Consider the following 22461-nt stretch of genomic DNA (forward strand, 5'->3'; position numbering starts at 1 on the left):
CGGTTGGCTGAAGAGAGGAGCACAGAAAATCTCAACGTACAGTATGATTCACCACAACAAAGTGTTTGGGAGGGGGTGATGATGTCATCGGTGGTGGTGGTGGGGAGTCATCTGTGAGTCAGAGAGGAAAAAGAAGAGGAGGAGATGGAGGAGGAAGAGGATAAGGAAGAGAGGTGAGTAAAAAAAAAAAAATATAGCACATGGAGAGGTGGGGTACCTGCTGTGTGTGACCCATGGTAACAGGCGATGCTGGCCTGTGGATGACTCACCTCAGCTTTACCAACCTTGCACGCACACATCACACAGGGATGCTCACAACATCCGCCATGATACACATAGATGGAATCATACATCACACACACACACTCTCATAGCCTGCTTTGTTGCATTCAAAGCATCCCCACTTAACATAAATGCACCTCACTCACACACACACACACACACACACACACACACACACACACACACACACACTACATAAAGTGCTGGGAGAGGAGGGGAGGGTCAGGATGACTCACACTTCAATGATAACACTCCTCCCCCTGCTCCAATCACTCAAACACACACATACATACACACACACATATACAAGGAAGAAGAAGAAGACGGACATATCATTTGGATGCAACCCACATCCTCCCCACATCCTGGGAACCTCCCATCTGAAACTCAGACTGACAGCAGGAGGCTCCGGCTGACTGCAATTTGTCTAAGGTGATGGGGAAATCTCTGGCAGGATATTGTGGCTTTAAATAAATAAGGATGTTAAAAGATTGCAGTAGCATGTCTGTCCTGACCAAAAAGTACTTTGTGTAAAGGTGCTCATCCATCGGTTTGTTGTGATCAAATCAATACAAGCGATAGCCAACCACTTACATTAATCATGATTTTTTTTTTCTCCTAGTATCTCCTCCATATCATTTCAGATTTACCCATTCCAATTAACAGAGCAGATCACATTTGTCCAGGGTAAGTAAACATGTTGAGCCTGTAAGTGAGCTTTTCATTGGCCTTCCACCCTTTAGCCTGACAGCAGTGTTTGAACCTGTCAGCACCAAGTTAAACCTGCCTACTGTTTGCTTCTGCATTGTGCCGTGTACAGTTTTGCTGTGGACTATGTGTGTGATTTTTTTTTTTTTTTCTGTGCCCACACGGCAAATGAATTTGCATTTGCAACAATAAATTGAATCATTCAGTTAATTATTCAATTTCAGTGGGAAAGCAATTCCATATGACCCGGGGGTACAATTTCCTCTCATGTTTTTGACAGTAACACAAATGTTCTCATTATTCATTCATTTTTTTAATTTAAACTGGTGCTTCTGATTTCAGTGAAAGAATTTATTATTTTACCTTTATGCAGTAGTAATAGATTCACACTTGGCAACAGCTATTGCAGTTTTAGTTGAGCAGCTGAAAGTGCCCTGCTCTAGGGCCCAAAAGTAGGATGAGAGTACAAAAAAAACTATTAGTACAAAGATGGAAAACAGTTGGAAACATTTGGCCTGGCTTTGTCCAAAAGTAATAAAATTCTCCTTCCTGCACCACTAAAGCTCGCCAGAGAATATTCATTTGTTTAAACTATACAAAAGTCAACATATCACTCTTTTACAAGGTGCTATATGCTCACCAGCCACTTTGTTAGGTATGTTCAAGATCTTGCATATATCTAAACAGCCAATCACATGGCAGCAACTCGATACATTTTGTGTAGTCACAGTCAAGACGACCTGCTGAAGTTCAAAATGAGCATCAGAATGAGGGAAAAAAAAAAGGTACTGCCTGCACAGTCACCAGATATCAGTCCAATAGAGCAACTTTGGGTGGTGGAACAGGAGATTCACATCATGGATGTGCAGCTGACAAATCTGCAACAACTGTGTGATGCTGTCATGTCAGTATGGACCAAAAGCTCTGAGGAATGCTTCCACCTTGTTAAATCTATGCCACAAAGAATTAAAGCAGTTCTGAAAGCAAATGGTGGTTCAACGTGCAACTAATAAGGTGCTGTAGTACCAGGTTAGCCATTTCTAGTCTTGCTGAGATAATAATCCAAGCTGCTGTGCATTAGTCATCAAATTCAGCTGGTAGGCAAAGCTTCTGTAAACTCCCCGGTTCAGGCAGGCTCCTCGTAATGTAAATTAAAACTGTGACGGCCCAAAAAGTCAACCTAACAGAAACCAGAGAAGTAAAGCATGTCTTTTTGGAAAGATGGCTCACTCCCACACTCTGTGTAAATCATAAAGACTCCTCTTATCTTTTGATAGCTAAAACATGCAAGCTGCGCGGCCACTTGGCTAGCACACATAATTCCCATCCATTACTCCTAGAAATACTTCCGTCTCTGTAAATCGACGGCAGCTGACAAGACACAGACAGGTCTTGGCACAATGGAGTTATTTTATGAATGACATCTGGATAACAAGAACACCTGCACTGGGTGACCCTGCTAGAGCAGAGGAGGCATGACATTACAGAGAGTTTCAAGTGGACCGAGGCACAATGTGGATGACAGGGAATTCTGTTGTTCCTGTCCTTTGTGAGGATTTACAACTGAAACACTGTCAACAGTTAAACTATCTGCACCTGGCAACGTGAAGTTTGTTTATCCAAGGTCATTTGGTGACGTGGGGCTTCAGTGGACCAAGTGTTGAAGGTCTGGTTTATGACCCTTGCCCTTCCCCCGCTTCCCCCGTTGTTTTTTCCTCTTTCTTAGAAAGAAACACATATCTTGAATTACTTAAGTACTATGTTTTGTAAAGCTAATCCAGTTTAAAGTCCTAATTTTCAGCACAGAGTCACAGAACGTCTGAATTTTCTGAGCACCAGCTGTTTCTGTTTTAACAATGTGTACACTGCAAAAGAAAAAAAAAAAATTACTTCAGGAAATCAGATTTCCAAAAAGAATCAGTGGTGCGTCACGGCAGAGGTAAACAACAGGGTCAATCAATTTTCACAGGGAAGATAAACTTTTGCTGAAAAATGTCACCAACATTTAGCAGTAGAAGGCACGCTTGTGTCAAATTCAAAACTTACTGTCATCAAATCTGCAAACAGTTACTCCTCAAAAATTGTACTGCTCACATGGCACGGGCTGCACGCCATATGACAAAGCACACCTTCGAGGCTTTTAAAACTTCTATGTTCTGCTCTTGGGGGAATCTGTTATTTACATGCTGTAAAATTAAAAATTAAAGAAAATTCAAAGTGACATTTTTCTTCTGAGACCTGTGAAAAAGGATCTGAATGGAGCCGGTGTTGAGTCAGCTGAGTCTCACTGGAGGCCAGTCAATAGCCAGTCATTGGGGGGTGGGGGCTGAGAGATAATGTGACACTGTGCACCATTTGAAGTTTCCAGTAAAGCCAAAGCCTGTTTCAGCTGATGTGACATGTCTTCCAGGTGGGGTGACCTTTACTTCCTGTTCAGCTGCAAAAAGGAAAACACTGCTGACATGTATAATTAGCCACCGCCAGTAAATCATCTTGATTCGTGTGCACATGTGCCTCGTGTGTTGTTAAATTTAGCACAGCTAAATGTACACCTCATGTCAGTAAATAAACTTTAGTGGTAAGCACGGTTTCCTCTTCACGTGCCCGGAGACAGACGGATAAAAACCTTTCTGAGGCCTCGCATATGAACATCAAAATAATGATTGGATTAAAATTCCTCCAAAGTAATTTAGTTTCAAATAATTTGCATACACTATCAGAACAAACTCGTGTGGGGGGGTAAAAAAAAAAAAAAAAGGTTTTCACAGTCCTGTAAAAACTAACTCCACCCATGGTTCAATAGGTCCTAGACCCACCTTTAGCAGCAATAACGTGGAGTAATCACTTTCTGTATGAATACTGGTCTCTCACATTGTTGTGGAGGAATTCTGGCGCCCTCTTCATTACAGCATTGCTTCAGTTCATTGAGGTTTGTGGGCATTCGTTTATACACAGCTCTCTTGACATTCCCCCACCACAGCACTTCAATCAGATTGTGATCTGGACTTTGACTGGGCCATTGCCACGCCTCGATTCTTTTCTTTTTCCAGCCATTCTGTTTGGTGCTGTGTTTGGGATCATTGTCCTGTTTCATGAGTTTCAGCCAAGCTTTAGCTGTCAGGGACATGGCCTCACGTTTGACTCCAGAATATTTTGGTATACAGAGGAGTTCACGGTGGACTCAGTGACTGCAAAGCAAGCCCTAATCATCACCCCTCCACCACCGTGCTTGACAGCTGGTATGACATGTTTGTGCTGATATGTTGTGTTTGGATTTCTTCCAGTGTGGTCTCATCAGTCTAAAGGACACTGGACATTATTCAGTCTTGTGGATTGCTCAGATGCAACTCTGCAAACCTTAGCCATGCTTCCAGTTTTTCTCCTGGCAATCCTTCCAAACAAGTCGTACTAATTCAGTCTTTTTCTAATTGTAATGTCATGAACTTTAACATGCTCACCAAGGCCTGTAGAGACTGAGATGTAGATCTTGGATTTTTTTTTTGCAGTTTCTCTGACCACTGCACGGTCTGACCTTGGGGTGAATTTGCTGGGATATACATTCCTGACCAGATGGTGGCACTGTGCTAACACGCCTGGATGCACCAGACCAGCAAACTACCCAAACTTCTGCTTTTATAGTTTAGTTTACCCTTTGATAAATAGTCAAAGTAAAATGCACTTTTCACATTTAATTTTGAAGACTTTCCAAGCCAGAAAAAATTAACTTCCACTTTAATGAAAAAAAAAACTTTAATATTTCATTGTTACATCAAAGAAAAACGCTTCTTTAATGAATATATATTTTTCTCCTCTAATCACATCTGGCAATATTTTTTTTTTCTCCCAATGAACACCAACTGTGTGCCAGTGACTAAGACAGGGTGCTGGCGTCATTTATTTGAAGAGAAGTGTCCAATTGCACATCTAAATCCAGTGACAGACTATCAACTTGTCCTTAAGCAAAGCAGTGACCCTCAGCCTGATCATCCCTGCATATAGAGGTGATCACGCTGATATACATAGAGAGCAAATGAGGAAACAACATTCATAATTACAGTGAGGGCATGGAATATTTATAAATACATGAGAAAAAAATGCTCTGGAGTGAACCTCCCACCTGGTCTTCTACACACACACACACACACACACACACCACACACACACACACACACACACACACACACACACAATCTTCAATATTTTCAGCCCCTGAACCCACAGAAAGCTAATAATTTTCCCTTTATAGCTTTATATCACCTGAATTGTGTAGCATTTCACAAAGAGCAAAAAGCATTGGTCAGAAAGGTTAAAAGCATTAAATTGGTACTTGAAATATATTATCTTACATTACGCAAATCAACCCACAACCCCAGAATTACCCACTGACCCCTGGGATGAGAACCACCTTTATCTATACAAATGACTTCATTAGATCGCTTGTGCCCACCACCCACCTCCACAAAAAAAAAAAAAAAACAAGACTGCCCCCTGCTGGCTAAAGAGGGAACAGTACATGCTGCTGTAGTAAGTAAGGCATCCATTTATACACACTTCATACTGCAAATAGCACTTGACAGTTCACCACTAATAACTGAAGGGATTTACAGATTTCTCAGCATTCAAAGATTTACACTGAGAGGGAACAACAGACATCATTCTGTCCAAATCATGTCAGGCAGAGGGGGGAAAAACCTGATTGAATAATGCCAAACAGCATATCTCACTGAAGAAAGAAGATTTAAAAAAAAAAAAAAAAAAAAAAAAGAATGAAGGGGACTGGTAGTTTGTGGTTTCAGTAGATGAAAAGGACCCGGGTGCGAGGCAGGGTGGAGAAAGTGTCGGCCATCTTGCGGATTCTGGCATAGTTGATGAATCCTCGGAGGAAAAGCAAGAGGCCTAAAGAGGAGAAAGACACTAATACAGTAAACAAGAACGCTACATCTCCACGTCAGGAGATAAACCCCCATTAAAATCTAACAAAACGTCAACAGGTAAAAGCTGCTCTCAGATACACCTGGCTAAAGCGTATTAAAAACAAATATGTATGTATGAGCACTGCTGCCTCACAGGAAGAAGGTCCTGGGTTCGAAACAACCTTGGGCCAGACCTTCCTGTGTGGCGTTTGCACGTTCTCCCCGTGTTTACATGGGTTTTCTCCAGGTACCCCCACAGTCCTTAGACATGGACCGAGTGGGGTTAGGTTAACTGGTGATTCTAAATTGCCTGTAAGTGTGAATGTGAATGGTTGTGTCTTTCTGTCCGGGGTGCACCCTGCCTCTCGCCCTATGACAGCTGGGATATGCTCGATTCATTTCAATTCAGAGGTTTGCCACTTACCCAAGATGAGGAACACCCACCACAGCCACTGTTGTCCCTCAAAATACACAGGGAAATATGTGGAGAACTAAAAACCCAACAAAACAACACAAATGACAGGTTAGAATAAATTTGGCCCTGCACTGGTTTCACTCAAATGACTTTAAAAGAGAATTAAGGAAGCAGCACAGTTCTCAAAAGGATCTTTGAGGAAATAGTTCAGTGCCAACAAGCCAACCACTACAGAGACGGCATTAAAATACCAGAATAGTGTTTGGGGCTTTTGATTTGCTTGTGCGCACATAAAAACCACATTTTATGTGTTTGGATGTGTGCTGCGTAATGTCTGCGTCTCGTACTTTGACGATGAGGATCCATTTGATGAGGGATAGGCCAAATCCTGAGATGGCCCCGTAGCGTCCTGCAGCTGAGGTGGTCAGACAGAAAGACAAGAAGAAACCAATCCAGTTGAACAGGAACGCCACTGGACAGAGAGAGAGAGAGCGTGGAAAACGTGAGCGAGCATGTCATCTCTGTACAAATCCTGGGCAGAGAAGAGCTGATGACAACAGAATATGGGTAAGATGCAAAAAGAGAAACGGAGACGAGCAGACTGGGTAACTAACTGAAGAACGTGAGCATGAAGATGCCGTCGTTTCCTATCCGCAGCTGATCCGCATCTTCAAAGTCATCTCTGGTGACAAAGTCTTCATCCTGCGATGGAGTGAGAAACAGAGGAGCACAAAAACAATTTTAAAAAAAAGAGCGAGACAATTAATCACAGAGATAATTTCATCACAGCAATATAAGACAGAGCTTGTAGAGCTTCCCAGAGCTTTACTTTAATAAGTTCAAATCAGTAATTTTGACACTTTAATTTCAACCACATCACACTGGTACATTTTCATTTCTACAAGTATAACAGTGGAAAGCCAATTGTGATTCAGTCTGGGTGAGCACCTTCTCATGGAAACCAAGCTGTTCTGACAACAAAGAGTCAGCATAACAAATAACAAACACACAAATGGAACATAAGACAGCAAGCCCACTCAATAACTATGAGTGTAACTCTACCTGAAAGCCTGGCATGTGTCTGATTCAATGTGGGACATGAGCAGAACTAGAAGAACTAGAAGGTCTTGCAAAGCACGAACACATGGGAAGGGTGTGTTGGGTGTGGGGGGTTTGCAAACACACTCTAGGTACACAACCGGGACCAAACACACTCCTTCTCATCATACACTCTCCTCCAGAGTTACCTCCAGTGAACTGCGAATTACATCGTCAAAAGTCTCCAGGCGTTCCCTGTGCTGAGGCTGCTGCTGAGCGCAAGGCAATGTGTGGCAGAGAAACACAACGGCAGCAATCAAACAGGGCAGCCCCACATGCAGTAAGAAGCAATGCATCACAGTGACCACTAGAGGTCATACACGAGCCACTATTTTACAGTTGAAAAGATGCTTTTGGTTTCCTATGGAGTGTGTGCACATGAGACAGGTGGCTTTTGTGGTATGAATTGCTTGTGACAAACTGGCACGTGTTTAAACTTGGGCTGCAACTAACGACTATTTTGATAGTCGATTAGTCGACTAATCGGATTATGGATCACATTATTATGAAATGGCACTTATTTAGCTATCAGCTTTTACATTTTGCATAAGGTTATTTAAAATGTGGTAGTAAACACATACTTCATTCAAAACTTTTAATCAGGTTTGCTACTGATATAACTTTAACGGTCCATTTTTCCAACCATAAAAAAAAGTATATAGTACTTTTTTGTCCCTGTAAAACAAAGTTGGCACAGTTTCACCAGTGTCCCCCATCACTAAACGAGCCGCTAAATGCTATCCGGTCTTTAAGTCGGACATCATTTCTGGGTCCAAATGCCTCTAAATAAACAGCAATGGTATAACCAATGACTGTTCACTATTAAAGATGATTGTAACATACCTTATCAGCCGCTTCTCTTTCTCATCGGTAAAATCACAGCTGAGTGTGTTTTTTTCCGAGTTAAAACAACCAGGGACACACCATTGCGGAAAATTGATCACTTGACAGTTTGGACCCGCAAATGGAGTTCTACGTCATCACTTAACAACCGGATTGCGCATGTGTGAAGCTCGCCAGAGATAGACAGGAAGATGTCTCACTACGTTTAAAAAAAAAAAAAAATCACCAGTAATAATAAACGACTATTATTGACAATTAAATTCGTCGTCAACTATTTTTATTGTCGATTATTGACAATGTCGACTAGTTGTTGCAGCCCTAGTTTAAACTACTGAATCCTTTTAAAACTCACTTTAATGTCACACCGTAGAGGATGAGATCAGAATCATCATCATCAGAATCAGAATCAGAATCAGAATACTTTATTGATCCCAAAGGGAAATTACTATTGTTACAGCTGCAACGTTTCATTTAAACGAGTAAACCTAAAACACAATAACATACACTAAAGGCATAAAAGTATAAAGACTAAAGAGATATTTTGACTATATACACATCTAAATCTATACACATATGAAAATTGTGAGTGCAAAAATTTTTAAATAGTTGTCATTTTATATATATGCACAGTCCTTTTTTGTACAATGTATATAGTGTATGTACAGTGTATATGGAAATTTAAACAATTTTATGTACAATTGAATACTGATAAGTGAATGACACTGATGAACCACAATGTCACCTATTAAGGGAGGAGTTATAGAGTCTGATGGCCACAGGTAGAAATGACCTCCTGTGGCGCTCTGTGGTGCATTTTGGTGGGATGAGTCTTGCAAATGTGTTTTGCCTTCTTTCTTTTTTTTTAGAAAACTATATCCTACTGAAAGAGAACAGTTCCCATACAAAAGTTCATTAAAATAAAAAGATTCCCAGGTGGTTTAGTGGTGAAGCCGGCGACCACATACATATGCCACGTTGCGGTGCGGGCGGCACGGGTCCCAGCCTGACGCCAATTTGCCTGTGTGTCTTCCCCTGTATCTTTCCCCCATTTCCTGTCTCTCTCCACTGCTGATACAAGATTCCATGAGCAACCTCTAGCATGTCTAATGCAAATTAATTTATTAAAAAAAAAAAAAAAGTACTGTAAGTTTAAAAAGAGAAAGAAATTCCACGCAAACTTACACTCTCTGGCCACTTTGTTAGGTACACCCGTTCAACTGCTTGTGAATTCAGATATCTAATAAGCCAGTCATAGCAACTCAGTGCACATTTAGGCACATAGGCATGGTCAAGACAAGCTGATGACATTCGAACCGAGCATCAGAATGTGGAAGAAAGGTGATTCAAGTGACTTTGAGCGTGGCGTGATTTTTGGTGCTAGACAGGCTGGTATATCAGAGTATTTCAGAAACTGCTGGTCTACTGGGATTTTCACACACAACCATCTTTAGGGTTTACAGAGAATGGTTCAAAAAAAAAAAAAAAAAAAAAAAAGAGAAAATATCCAGTGAGCAGTAGTTCTCTGGGAGGAAAGGTCTTGTTGATGCCAGGGGTCAGGAGAATGGTCAGACTGCTTCGAGCTGACAGGAAGGCCACTCAAATAACCACTAATTACAGATCCAGAAGAGCATCTCTGAATGCACATCTTATCAGACTCTGAAGCAGATGGGCTACAGTGGCAGAAGACCACACCACTAGAGTTCACACAGGCTCACTGAAATTAGACAATAGAAGACTAGAAAAACGCTGCCTGCTCTGACAAGTCCTGATTTCTGCAGCAATATTTGGATGGTAGGGTCAGAATTTGGTGTGAACAACATGGAAGCACAGATCCATCCTGCCTTGTACTAATGGTTTGTTTAAACAACACAGAGTATTGTTGCTATTGACCATGGACCATGCCCATCGCTGTATTTCCATCCCTTTAGGACCACACATATACTGATGGCTGCTTCCAGTTGGATAAAATGCCATGTCATAAAGCTCAAATCATCTAAAACTGATTTCTTGAACATAACAATGATTTCACTGCACTCAGATGCCCTCCACCATAACCAGATCTCACTCCATCCAAATCAAATACCGTTCCAGAACGGAAAATTCCCATAATGGTTGTATAGCTGACAAATCTGCAGCAACTGTGTTATGCTATCATATCAATACTGAACAAATTTTCTGAGGAATTTTTCCAACAGCTCGTTAATCTATGCCACAAAGAATTAAGGCAAACGAGGCTACAATCCAGTAGTAGTATAGTGTACCTAATGAAGTGGCCTGTGAGTGTATATTATCAGTTTTTAGTGCATCGTCCCATCCATCATTTTTAAACTTTACACTGCCAATACACATCTCTGTCCCTAAGTATAAACTGATGTGAGGCACTGGGACTGATTGAGCATCAGTAAAAACAGCAACCCAAACAAAACACAACCAGAAACATCAGTTTATGTGACTAGATTTAGCACTCATCACATTAGTTACTGATCCAAAAACATAATCCAAACCTTGCATCAGTGTAGACTGTCTGAAGCTCACTACACATTAAAAAATGCCACACCTATATTTACACTGATTTTGAGCAAACAAACCCAGGCACCAAGTGCACCAAGAGTAGATCAGAAAAGGCTGCGAGCACTAAGTTGCTGCTAGCTATGGGCACTACTGAGAGCAAAAATATCAGTAAAGGCACCTTAATATGAATGATAAATGTTAATAATAATAAATGAATCTGCAAATGTTCAAGCCATTTAACAAAGACAGGCAGAAAAGATACAATCGCATACACAAAGATTAAAAAAATAACATATTTCCACAGCTGGGCGATAAGCCTTTGTGCCTTGCAGACAACACAGGAAGTGTTTCAGCACAAGCAGCAATGTAAGTGTGTGTGTGTGTGTGTGTGTGTGTGTGTGCTGATTGTGACCGCATGCAGAAAAAAAAAGAAAAAGTGAGACACTCACTCTTCCGGGTACCAGAGGAACATCAGTCTCAGCTTTGGTTCTTTCTGCTTCATCATAGGAAGGTAGCGTAGTCGCTACGTTGTATGATGGTGGCTTGGGGAAAATCCCGTCTTCCTTGCAGTCAAAGCATGCTGACGAAGAAATGAGACACGGATTCAAACACACAGAACTAAAGAATGTCTCCTTTGATTCTGTCAAACAGATGCGATGCTTTCATTTCCAAAGACAAAACTAAAGCCAGCATTTAAACACATGTTCCCAAACATTCTCATAAACCTTTGAGAAGCTTAGTCTGCAAGTGGTGACTAAACGGAAACAGTGAAAGAGGAAATTCCCCATATTTTCTCCCATAACATCCAAGATACCCAAAAACACATTATTTCTTTCTCATCTATATGATGCATTTACCTGGCTACTCGTTCAGAAAAGAGTACTCTGCAGTTTAAGTAATCATACAGGGCCATATTTACTCAGGCAGTCCTGCACAAAGACGAATGTGATTCCCCAACATGCCCTCACTACAGATGACCTCAGTTCCAAGGAAACAATTTTTACCAGAATTGTACGCTCCGACGCTGCTGTACGGTGGAGGAGCATCGGCTGCTACCTGTGGACTCTCTTCTGAGTCCTCCTCATTGGACAGCTGTGAGAGGGAGATAAAACAAATTTGTGATTAAAGATGTGATGCATACATATGTAAAACTTGGCTTTTCCTGCTTATTTAACCAAAAAAAATAATAATAATTGGGTGCCCTAGATGTTTTGGCTTTCCACAAAAGTAAAATCATCAGTACTGTAATGTTTAATAATTTTTTTTTGTAAGAGGAATTTAATTTGCTCAAGCTTAAAATGCATACTTGTCTATCAAGTTGCCAAAAATAACATGAAAACACAGACTTCTGTTAAGTCAGTTAACACAGATGTTTTGATATAAATATGTAGACCAATCACAGTTTAGTGTATAGTCACTCCTCAAAGGCCTATTCTGAGCCCAGAAAAAGCCTGTTGTTTTAAAGCTGTGTCACAAAACTGGACATCCTGACCTACTTAAAAGGAACATAAACTCAGGATTGATATAATCGTTGGAAAAACAGAACTAGGGGGAGGGAAAAAAAAGGATTAATTAGCAGAGAATCTGTGGGCAGGTCTGTGGGTGAACATAACTCAACAAAGTTGTGTCTACACTTTCTGACTTAGAAACAATGAGACCTTTTTTTCTCCTGGTTCGCCAAAATAAGAGTTTAAAATTAAGACTGTTCAGTTAGCATCATTCAGTTTTCAGGTTTTCAGAGGTATCAAATCATAAATTATATACTGTAATTTTATATTGTACCTGTTAATTTATTAATGCTGTTCGCACTACTATTTGTTAGAATTCGCTTTTGCACAATTTCAGTCTTTTTTAAATTTAACTTTAACGTTTTTTATTGTTTTATTACTGCTGTATATACAATTTTGCACTTGCTCACATGATAAGGCCTTTAGTATGGACTTGTGATACTTTTAATAATGCCATTGTTTTGGAGATTTTTTTTTTTTTTATGCTGCTACTGTAACATAGTAACTTCCCTTGCGGGGTAATTAAACTATCTATATAAATATAAATACAGGACCTGTAGTTTTCAAGGGGGATTTTTTTTCGACATAGGAAGATATTCATTGACTCAAATTAGGATCTATGCATGTGAACATGAATTATTAGAGCAAACACCAACATGAACATGCCTGTAACGCGGCCTGTGTCCTCTAATAACAGTAACACACCCACTGGCGCAGCTCAGGTGATGCCCAAAGTTTACATACTCACAGGTTTATCAAATGGTGCTCGAGTTATTGCTCGCCGTTTTGACTTTATTTACCTAACAATACTAACTAGCTGGCAAGCCTTCGTTGTAGATTATAACTCAATCAAAAAAAGACACCCACATATTACCAGAGACAAAAAAAAAAAAAAAAAAAAAATCCCGAGCACACGTAATGTTCACGTAATTAAAAATGTTAGCGTCCCGTTAGCGCGTCAGTTTCCCGTTAGCACACCTGATTAAAATAACGATTAAAATAAAAATCGCCACAATGTAATCGGCTTAATCGATCTTTATTCGATGGGCATTTTTCGTTTTTCAAACACGAAGTCACATCTGGGCGACTTTATTGTCGAAGTTAACATTTCGACGCTAACGGCGTTTAGGCGACGGTAAGTACTGCTGGATCTTTAACGTCTTATAGGGTGACTTAAGTGTTCTCTTACCTGCTGATATCTGCTCGATTCGGCCATTCCCGTTTGAACGGCTATCAATCAACGACCGAAAGGTACGCCACCAAGACACCCAACGAGGAAGAAATTATATAACAGCACAAACTGTAAACTCAGTCCTCGCCACAATGGAAACGTTCCTCTTTCGGCTCAGCCCGGATGCTGTCAAGTTACACTCATGGCCGACAAAATACAGTAAGCTTCGTGTTACCATTTCAAAATAAAGTCCATTTTGAAGCCAAATTGTCAATATTTTTGTTATTTACGGTAGAGGAATATGTTTTCACTGCAGTTTTCCAGCTTTAAATTCGGTCGCGTTTTTCTCCATTAAGACACATGCTCGATTCTTTAATTATATCGTTTCAATGATTTTATTATGTAATTAAAACTAATCAGTTTCCGCTCCTTTCTCGCCCACTTGACGAAGTTTTCGCACGACAAGTGATTGACGTCATTGGCCACAACAAAACCTCTACCGCCACCTTCCGAAAAAAGTGAAACAAGATCATTTAAGATAATCAATCACTTGTCAAGCTGTACAGACAAGTCCTGGGACCCTGTTAAGGGCCGCGGGGGGGGGGGGGGGGGGGGGGGGGGGGGGGGGGGGGGGGGGGGGGGGGGGGGGGGCTGGAGCCTATCCCAGCTGTCATAGGGCGAGAGGCAGGGTACACCCTGAACAGGTCGCCAGCCTGTTGCAGGGCCGGTTAGGATTTCGTGTTACTAATTATTGAGCAGACTATTCATGCGATTACTGAGAATTCCAGCCTAATTAAAGTGTTAAACTGACACATAATACAGTGCTGTGAAAAAATGTTTGCCCTTTTCTGATTTTTTTTTCATATTTGTCACACATGTTTCAGATTATCAAACAAATTTCATTATTAGACAAATATAACCCGAATAAATGCAAAATGTAGTTTTAAAATGATGGTTTTATTTATTAAATCATGAATTAACTCTGATTAACCTCATTTTCTTCTTTTCTTTTTTTTGGAAAGCTGAGCTCAGTGTCACTAGCCACACCAGGCCCATTTACTCCCAGATATGTTGAATCAAGAAATCACTTAAATAGGATCTGTCTGACAAACTAACAGCAAAACACTGTAAGGTGCTTTCTTTGAATGTGTCTTACAAATTTGCCAAAGATAGTTTAGGATCCAGCTTCAGATTTGACTTCAGAGTGACTTTTTGTTCATTTGTTTTCCATCACTTAATCTGCAGCACACTCTCAAAATAGAAACAACGGCAATGCAATTAGGTCTTGGAAGGTTTTATTGTATCTTTATGTAAAATAAAAAGACAGCAACAATACCTATGACACTGTGTATCCAAGCTTAAGTGATGGGGAAGTCAAGTGTATTTTCCAGTAAAGTTACTGAGGTTTCAGGTACCCAAGGAGCACAGGATAGGTGGTACCTATATGCTTCTGGTTGTAGTGGTGGCAAACAATCTCCACATCATACAAACTGAACTGGACTTTGACACGCTCATTTGGAGAGGTGAGGAAACAGAGGGTGTAGAGGGCAAACTCGAACTCGGGACTGACGCCGATGAAGATGCTGCCCTTGGGCTTTATACCGTTCTTCCAGCTAAACTGCAGTGCCAGGATGTGTTTGTTCTCATCAGGCTGCGATAGGGAGAAAATGGAGAAGTCGGTTAGGCAGGGAGAAACAAGCTGGATTGTTTGGCACAGACATTTTTGGCAGGAGAGAAGAAGCAGGAAAGAAACGACCGATGTGAGAAACAGACAAATATGGCTTTATAAAGAATTTAAAAACGTCACGGGAAAAGTTCCTGTTGAAAAGAAGGAAAGGTGGGAAATTTAAAAGTTTCTTAATCAGCCTCATATTTTTTTTCCTCTGGGAAACAAGTAATCTAATTAGATTTTTAAATATGTGAAAACAGCTCTAACACGTACCCTCCTACTTACAGTATAATGTGATACAAATACAGTACCAGTGAAAATATATTCTTTGCCACAGTTTTAATTAAAGCCAGAAACTCTTAAGAACAGCGTACCTGGGGTGAATTTGCATTGACACTGTAGCCTTTGTAATCAATATGGCCCAGCTTCTCTTGTAAGTACAGCTGGATCCAGTTGTGAAAACCAATAACAGTCCTCCCTCCCCTCGTCTCTCCAACAAACACGTGTTCAAACCCAGAAGAGTCTGGCCTGAAGGGAGACAAAAAGGACAACATCAAACCACAGATACTTTTGCTTACAGTTGTGGTCAAAAGTTTCCATACACTTCATCATGGACATGAATGTCATGGTAATTTGGGGTTTTTAATGATATCTTTGAATTGTTCCTTTCCCAGGGTGGAATGATTATACAGCAAAAGTTTGAATTTATTTTGGATTCATACGGGCTCAAATATATGCATACACTCACTTAAATATTTTTAACAAGTGGTGCTGGAGGACCTACAGTGTCTTTTAACTTGACAACTGCCGATTCCAAGATCATCAGTTCAAGTGGAGCCTATCCCAGCCGCCACAGGGCGAGAGGCAGGGTACACCCCGGACAGGACAGACAACCATTCACGCTCACATTCACACCTGTGGGCATGTCCTTGGACTGTGGGAGGAAGCCAGAGTGTGCAGACAGAACCCATGTAGACATGGGGAGGCCATGCAAACTCCACACAGAAAGGCCCCAAACATTTGCATAAGCAATTGATAAGGGTGAGTAACTAAAAAAAAAAATCATATTTAATCTGTACCACCCCAGTGTAAGTGTCCCAGCCTGACCACAACCCAGGAAAATCATCTGGCTCCACAGCTGGTTTAGGGTAGAACACTAATCTCATCTGTGCTACTGGGACACCATGTGACATTTAGTTTCTGTTTTAATGCTGAACATGTTGCAAACAATTTTTTTTTTTCCATATGGAAACTCGTGCTCACACTGATGCTGAACGTATGCGCCACACGGAGCCAGTTTGTCAAAGTATTTACCGTCACAGTGCTGAATTCCACTGGTGAAGTTACACTTAGGTGCTGAGCCAGATTCCACCCACCTGCTGGATCCTCTCCTCGCATAAAGTTCAAACCAGATCCTGTACAGCTGCTCCTTGAATGCCGTCTCATCCTCAGGTGAAAGGTGCTTCTCGACCAGGTATTTATGGGCTATCTAAAAATATGAGAAACTCATTGCAAAAATGCTTGTAGCTCTCACAGCAGGGTGGTTCAAGGGATGAGAGCCCCAGTTGGTCCAGATAAGGATCGAAATATCTCAACAATTAATTAGTCCCCAGAGGATAAATCCCAATAATTTAGTGATCCTCTGACTTTATCTCTTTCACCACTAGTGAAATTGGAACAAAATTCCACAGACAATGAATGCTACTACAGTTAAATTTGAGTCCAGCCCCTTCCTCAGGTCCCATTTTTATTTGTTCAATATTTTTGGTTCATGTCATAGAAAACCAATAAAAAAAAAATTTCATCCTCAGCAGTACTTTGAGCAAATCATAGAGCTAACCTATGATTTTGTTCATGATCACACGCCTTTATAGGTACCTTCATGGTGGGAGTCTGAATGATGGAGTCCAGGAACTTGTGGTTCTCTGCCACTTCCTCAGGGGTTACAATTTCTGGCTCACCGGTGTCACTCTCATAGTTATCCAGCAGGGAGATAAAGGCTGCAAAAACAAGCAGAGGCACATTTCAGTGGAGTAGTGTGGAACGCATTATTACATAATGTTTAGGGCCGCCAAGCCCCAGAAACACAGGGATGTTGACAATTACAGTACAAAGACATTAAGTAAAGCTGAAACAGTAGAATGCCTCAAAATAGAAAGAAACATGCCTTTGTTTGTTTTTTTTAATGAGAAAGCAGCCTTAGAGTGAACTCTGAGTGGATACAGTCTGTTACATAACTCAGTTCCCTCTACAAGTGTACAGTGCAAGGACACTGCTCTCTCTTAATCTGTGAAACAATCATAATAAAATAATAATAAATAATAAAAACAAGTGAGAATTGTTAAAACAAAAACAAAAAAGCTAAAGTTAAATTAAGGCAACACAAAAAGTCTGTACCTACAACCCCACCCCTTCCCCTTGTGCCTCTTACCTAAAAAAGTCTCCTTTTTGAAAATGTTCTCATCAACAAATGTAAACAGTGGATATCCTGCCCCATCGTTGTTGTCATTGATGCTCATGCTGTCTCCAGCTTTTCCCTGCAACAGGAAGAGTCTAACTTTGACTTGTGCAAAAAAAAAAAAGGGAAAAAAAAGTGCTTTCAGTTTTATCCATCAAATCTTGGCATACAGTTCAGGAAATGCCCTTCGTGTACGCTTCCAGTGATATATTTGCTTTTACTCACAAAATTGGGAAAACAGCCTACAATAAAATCCCACCTCCATGAATTTCCATGGTTTCTATCACAAAGATTTAACCTTTACCTTTTCAGTAGGTCTCTAGGTTTCTAAGTTTTGACTTTTTATACTGAAGTGGCAAAGCGTATATAAACTCACTCAGAGATGAAGGTTTAACCTCCATTTGCAGGAGAAGAACACTGCCTGTTTTGAGTTATAATGGAAACTGTCAGATTTCATTATAAATTTCCCAGAACTCCCTCTGCACCAAGGGCAGAGGCCCTGACCCTATCTCCTACCTGCAGAGAGATCCTGTAGTCTTTTCCAGGCTGAAGTCTGTTGATATCATTGTCCCATAGCTCCTGCACCATGGCTGACAGCTCTCTGTCGCTCTCAATCATGATATGACTGCTCGCAGATGTGCCGTGGATACTCTCTTTCCGGTACGTGCTTCTGACAGGAGAGGTTCAGAGGCGGACAAAGCCATAAAACAGACCGACTTGTGTAAGAATTCAAAGCACAACGAAACAGAAAAGTATATGTATGTATTTTCAGAGGCCGAAATGCCAGTTTGTCAATTTGTGTATGTGAAGCATCAGATGAAGCAATTATATGTGATGATCAGTTGTATATCAAATGTACTTCAGAAATAGTTTCAGGTTAGTATGTCAAAATTACAACTTAATTCAGCTCAGAGCTGGAAACAAAGTTCCATTCGTTTATGAGGAAGCCAACAGGGGTGAGAGTTTTAATGAAATGGCTCATCAATAATCGGAAATATTGTGGCCTATAGATGATTATAAATTGAAATGGTTGCTTAAATTTTGGGTGCATTTAATGATTTTTTTCTTTATGCAAATCAGAATTTGTAATGATTTCCATATAGTTACGAGGTCCATTTTTTTAGTCAGTGATTTATTCATTTTTGTAACTGGCATGAATATATTAACTTTAGTTTAGTTGTTTTTTGTTTGTTTTCTTACAGAAAAAAAAAAACACATGAAAAATTGCAGTTGTAAAATTCCACTTCTTAGATCCATCTGACAGTGATTCACAGCTCCCCTAAAGTGACACAGCATTGTAAAAACATAACAGCTTCAGTTGCCAAGCAGAGATTATCCATTTAGCCTAATGCTACTGCACACACACTGCATTCAACAAACATGGCTGACATACAGCCACACATTTATGACAATGAGCTCGGAGAACTTCAGTGTTACCATCCAAACCTTGGCTGCATCCCATCAGCCACCACATCAAAATCCACTGACCTTCTCCTCTACCTGTCGTCCTGCTTTAGGATCAGTGATTTTAGGGTTAGTGAAGAGTCTCAGTGTTGGTCAGGTGCTGCTGGCGCAGGTGTATTTAGAGGCATAGTAATAGTCCAGCCAGTTAGTCAATCAGTGGGTGTGGAGAGAGGGGAGGCATGGGCTGGGGGAGTGAACAGAGACCACGAGGCAGGGGATGGGACAGGACAGGAGAGAGGGGCCATTTTAAAGGGTTATCCCCTGTCAGCAACTCTGACCAAAGGGATCACACTATGTTGACGTCTCTTTTCAGTCTCACGCTAAAACGTGGGCTCTTTGTTTCTTTAGAATTTCATTGTTTCTCTGTCTGTCACAGCATAACCTCTGGATTAAAGGGTAAATATGGGTCATATTTCAGGTAATAAGATTTTGTTAATCATTACAGCTGACTTAAACCTCTACAAAGAACCAAGATCTTGTAAAAGAAACATATTTTTTGGTGCACAATACAATTCATAGTAGCTGTACAACTGTAAAAAGGAGAGTAAAAACAAGTAGCGTATTTTGTGTGTGTGTGTATATATGTATATATATATACATATATACATACATATATATATATATTGGACTGTGCCTGGCATATATATATATATATATATATATATATATGCCAGGCACAGTCCAAAATATTAACATGGACTAAATCTCAAAATTCTGGTTGAAATTTTGAGATACCCAAGTCAAAAATTTGAGTTATTGAGTCAAGGGTTAGTGTCTCAAATTTCTAAGTAGGTCAACATTTCGAGATACCCAAGTCAAAATTTGTAGTCATTAAGTTGAAATATTGAGTTATTATCTCAAAACCTTTGACTGAGTAATTCAAAAATTTGAGTCACTTATGAGTAACTGTACTATTCAGTTAAATTCAATTTTATATATACAGCAGGTTTTTACCTTACAATATAAAGCACCTTGAGGCAACTGTTTATTGTGATTTGCACAATAAACAGTTGCCTCAAGGTGCTTTATATTGTAAGGTAAAAACCCTACAATGATTACAGAGAAAATCCAACAATCAAACAACCCCCTATGAGCAGCACTTGGCAACAGTGGGAAGGAAAAACTCCCTTCTAACAGGAAGAAACCTCCAGCAGAACCAGGCTCAGGGGGGGGCAGTCATCTGCCACGCCCAGTGTGGGGTGAAGGGATGGAGACAAGACAAAAGACACAATGAGCCAGAGATTAATAATAACTAATGATTAAATGCAGAGTGATGTATAACCAGAGTAAAAAGAGCAGCCTAGGCCTATAGCAGCATAACTAAGGGGTGGTTCAGGGTCACTTGATCCAGCCCTAACTATAAGCTTTATCGAAAAGGAAAGTTTTAAGCCTAATCTTAAAAATAGAGAGGGTGTCTGTCTCCCAAATCCAAGCTGGGAGCTGGTTCCACAGATGAGGGACCTGAAAGCTGAAGGCTCTGCCTCCCATTCTACTCTTAAGTATCCGAGGAACCACAAGTAAGCCAGCAGTCTGAGAGCGAAGTGCTCTGTTGATATACTATCAACATTTATGTTTTTATGAAGGTTATGGTAGCAACCAAGAGGACTCCTAGCAACACAAGTGACACTGGTTAGAGAGACACCATTTTGTGTTTCCCATGTCTTTTATCTGCTCATCAAATAGCTTCATAAGACCATAGGTACCGCATGTCCTCATTGCTTCTGTTGTTAATAAATTGAGAACTAAAGAGAAAATTTAGTTTAACAAAATATAGTTTATCTTTAAGATAAATTCTAGGATTGATCACTGAGTTATACCTTCTTTGAAATTTTTCTTTTTCCAAACATGAAAGAAACACCATGCACAGAAATCTTCACTTACTTTAATCAAGTATATTTTTATTTTTACTTCCTGGTGTGCCTTGGGGTTTTGTGTCTGCTACACTTTATTATTGCAGCTGCATAAAATGCAAAGAATATATTTGCTATTACTTTCTATCAAACTTTAAAGATCCCGACAGGAAGATAAACATCTCGATTAGTAATGTAGTCATGTGTAACAGTGTGTTTGCTAACAAAAAAAGTTCCATTTTTTTCTGACTCAGGTCTTTCAGTCTAGAAAGTAGCCTTTTGTAACTGAATTACTTTTTTTCCCTTACATAATTCAGAATTATGTTTGTGGGGTTCTAATTCAGGTGTTCAATCTGTGGGACTCTGCTTCAGTCTAGAGCAGGTGTGGGTAATATTTTCTTTCCAAAGAGCTGCTTTAGCCTAACCACTTTATGGTAAGAGTGTAGACGGTTGCTGCTCATCTGTACCAGAAACCTGATTTATGCAACACACGTGTAAAAAAAACAGCTTTTTCAGACCTTTTTGTGGAAACAAGTAAAAAAAGATATAACTTTCATTTAAATATGACATTGTTGTTGACGTGAAATGTCATTTAAAATTCATTTACCACCAACACTGGCAGGAAAATGATTCCTTTTACACAATAGCAGTTATTAAAAAAAAAAAAGTATAAAAGATTAAGTTAGCTTTTGGATCTGAAGTGAAGCCAACACAACCACAAAGGGGGTGACACCTGTGGTTGCAAGCAGACTTTCAGTACTGTGCCATCTATGGGAAAATGACTTTAGTGAGCACTGGGCGGATGAGCTTATGGGGTCAATATCCAATTTCAGGTCATAACATTAAGTCCATTTTGTATATTTTGGTCATCTGAAGTGTCAGAAAGGAGCCATCCAGCTGTGTAGGTTCTCAGTCATCCAGGTCACGGTAGTCTCGAGTGTTTGAAAACAACTGGACTGTTTTAGGGTTGTGAAGACGTTTCTCCTCTCATCTAAACATCTTCACAAACCGAAATAAGTCCAGTGGGTTTTTCAAGCAGTCAGAAAAGAACTTGTGATTGACAGTATTACTCAATAATTGTATAGTTTCATAGTTAAATCCATCCTTTGCTTGTCACATTAGAAGATGGTGGCTGCAAAAATACTTGAGATTTCACAAACCAGTGTGTAACACACCGCAGTGTCGATGTCCATCTCTTTTACTGTCAGTGCACTTTTCCTGCAATAGTGACGGATCATATGTAGTTCTATGATACACTGCAACAATCATCAACAGTGTATCACAAGGAATCGAACTAAAGTGACAGTTTTCATTAAACTACTGACAACAATATGCCAATTTTCTGTAAGGTAAAGACCCTACAATAATTACAGAGAAAACCCAACAATCAAAACAACCCCCTATAAGCAACCTCCGGCAGAACCAGGCTCGGGGAGGGGCAGCCGTTTTCCGTGAGTGGTTGGGAGTGTGCAGAGAGGTAAGAATTATGCTGGCACCAAGATGAATGATACATGAAAGACACAACATGTTAAATAAGAATATTTACTTTGAGGAACAGTAAGTTGAATCCA

At 40.2% G+C, this 22461-nt stretch overlaps 2 protein-coding genes across 5 annotated transcripts; both read right to left on the reverse strand.

Annotated features, from left to right (window-relative positions):
• Positions 1-454: 454 nt before the first annotated feature.
• Positions 455-13630, reverse strand: ndfip1l (Nedd4 family interacting protein 1, like). 3 transcript variants are annotated; one of them, XR_004021028.1, is made up of 9 exons: positions 13468-13630; positions 11775-11862; positions 11220-11350; positions 7566-7625; positions 6933-7020; positions 6666-6790; positions 6328-6394; positions 5144-5886; positions 455-473 (listed from the first exon to the last, which is right to left on the reverse strand). XR_004021028.1 is itself a non-coding variant. In XM_030746953.1 (8 exons), exons 1-8 carry the CDS (start codon positions 13492-13494, stop codon positions 5783-5785), a joined length of 690 nt encoding a protein of 229 aa, XP_030602813.1. In that variant the 5' UTR covers positions 13495-13630; the 3' UTR covers positions 4722-5782. The 3 variants fall into 3 exon arrangements, 2 of the variants coding, with proteins under 2 accessions (XP_030602813.1, XP_030602814.1); XM_030746953.1 differs by lacking the exon at positions 455-473 and having other exon boundaries at positions 4722-5886; XM_030746954.1 differs by lacking the exons at positions 455-473; positions 7566-7625 and having other exon boundaries at positions 4722-5886.
• Positions 13631-14727: 1097 nt separating this feature from the next.
• endou2 (endonuclease, polyU-specific 2) lies at positions 14728-19233 on the reverse strand. 2 transcript variants are annotated; one of them, XM_030747000.1, is made up of 7 exons: positions 19065-19233; positions 18093-18243; positions 17550-17655; positions 16997-17118; positions 16495-16607; positions 15493-15646; positions 14728-15100 (listed from the first exon to the last, which is right to left on the reverse strand). In XM_030747000.1, exons 2-7 carry the CDS (start codon positions 18192-18194, stop codon positions 14846-14848), a joined length of 852 nt encoding a protein of 283 aa, XP_030602860.1. In that variant the 5' UTR covers positions 18195-18243; positions 19065-19233; the 3' UTR covers positions 14728-14845. The 2 variants fall into 2 exon arrangements, with proteins under 2 accessions (XP_030602860.1, XP_030602859.1); XM_030746999.1 differs by having other exon boundaries at positions 18093-18246.
• Between the last annotated feature and the right edge of the window lie 3228 nt (positions 19234-22461).

The sequence above is a fragment of the Archocentrus centrarchus genome, chromosome 14 (assembly GCF_007364275.1).
Source record: "Archocentrus centrarchus isolate MPI-CPG fArcCen1 chromosome 14, fArcCen1, whole genome shotgun sequence".
Classification (NCBI taxonomy): Eukaryota; Metazoa; Chordata; class Actinopteri; order Cichliformes; family Cichlidae; genus Archocentrus; species Archocentrus centrarchus.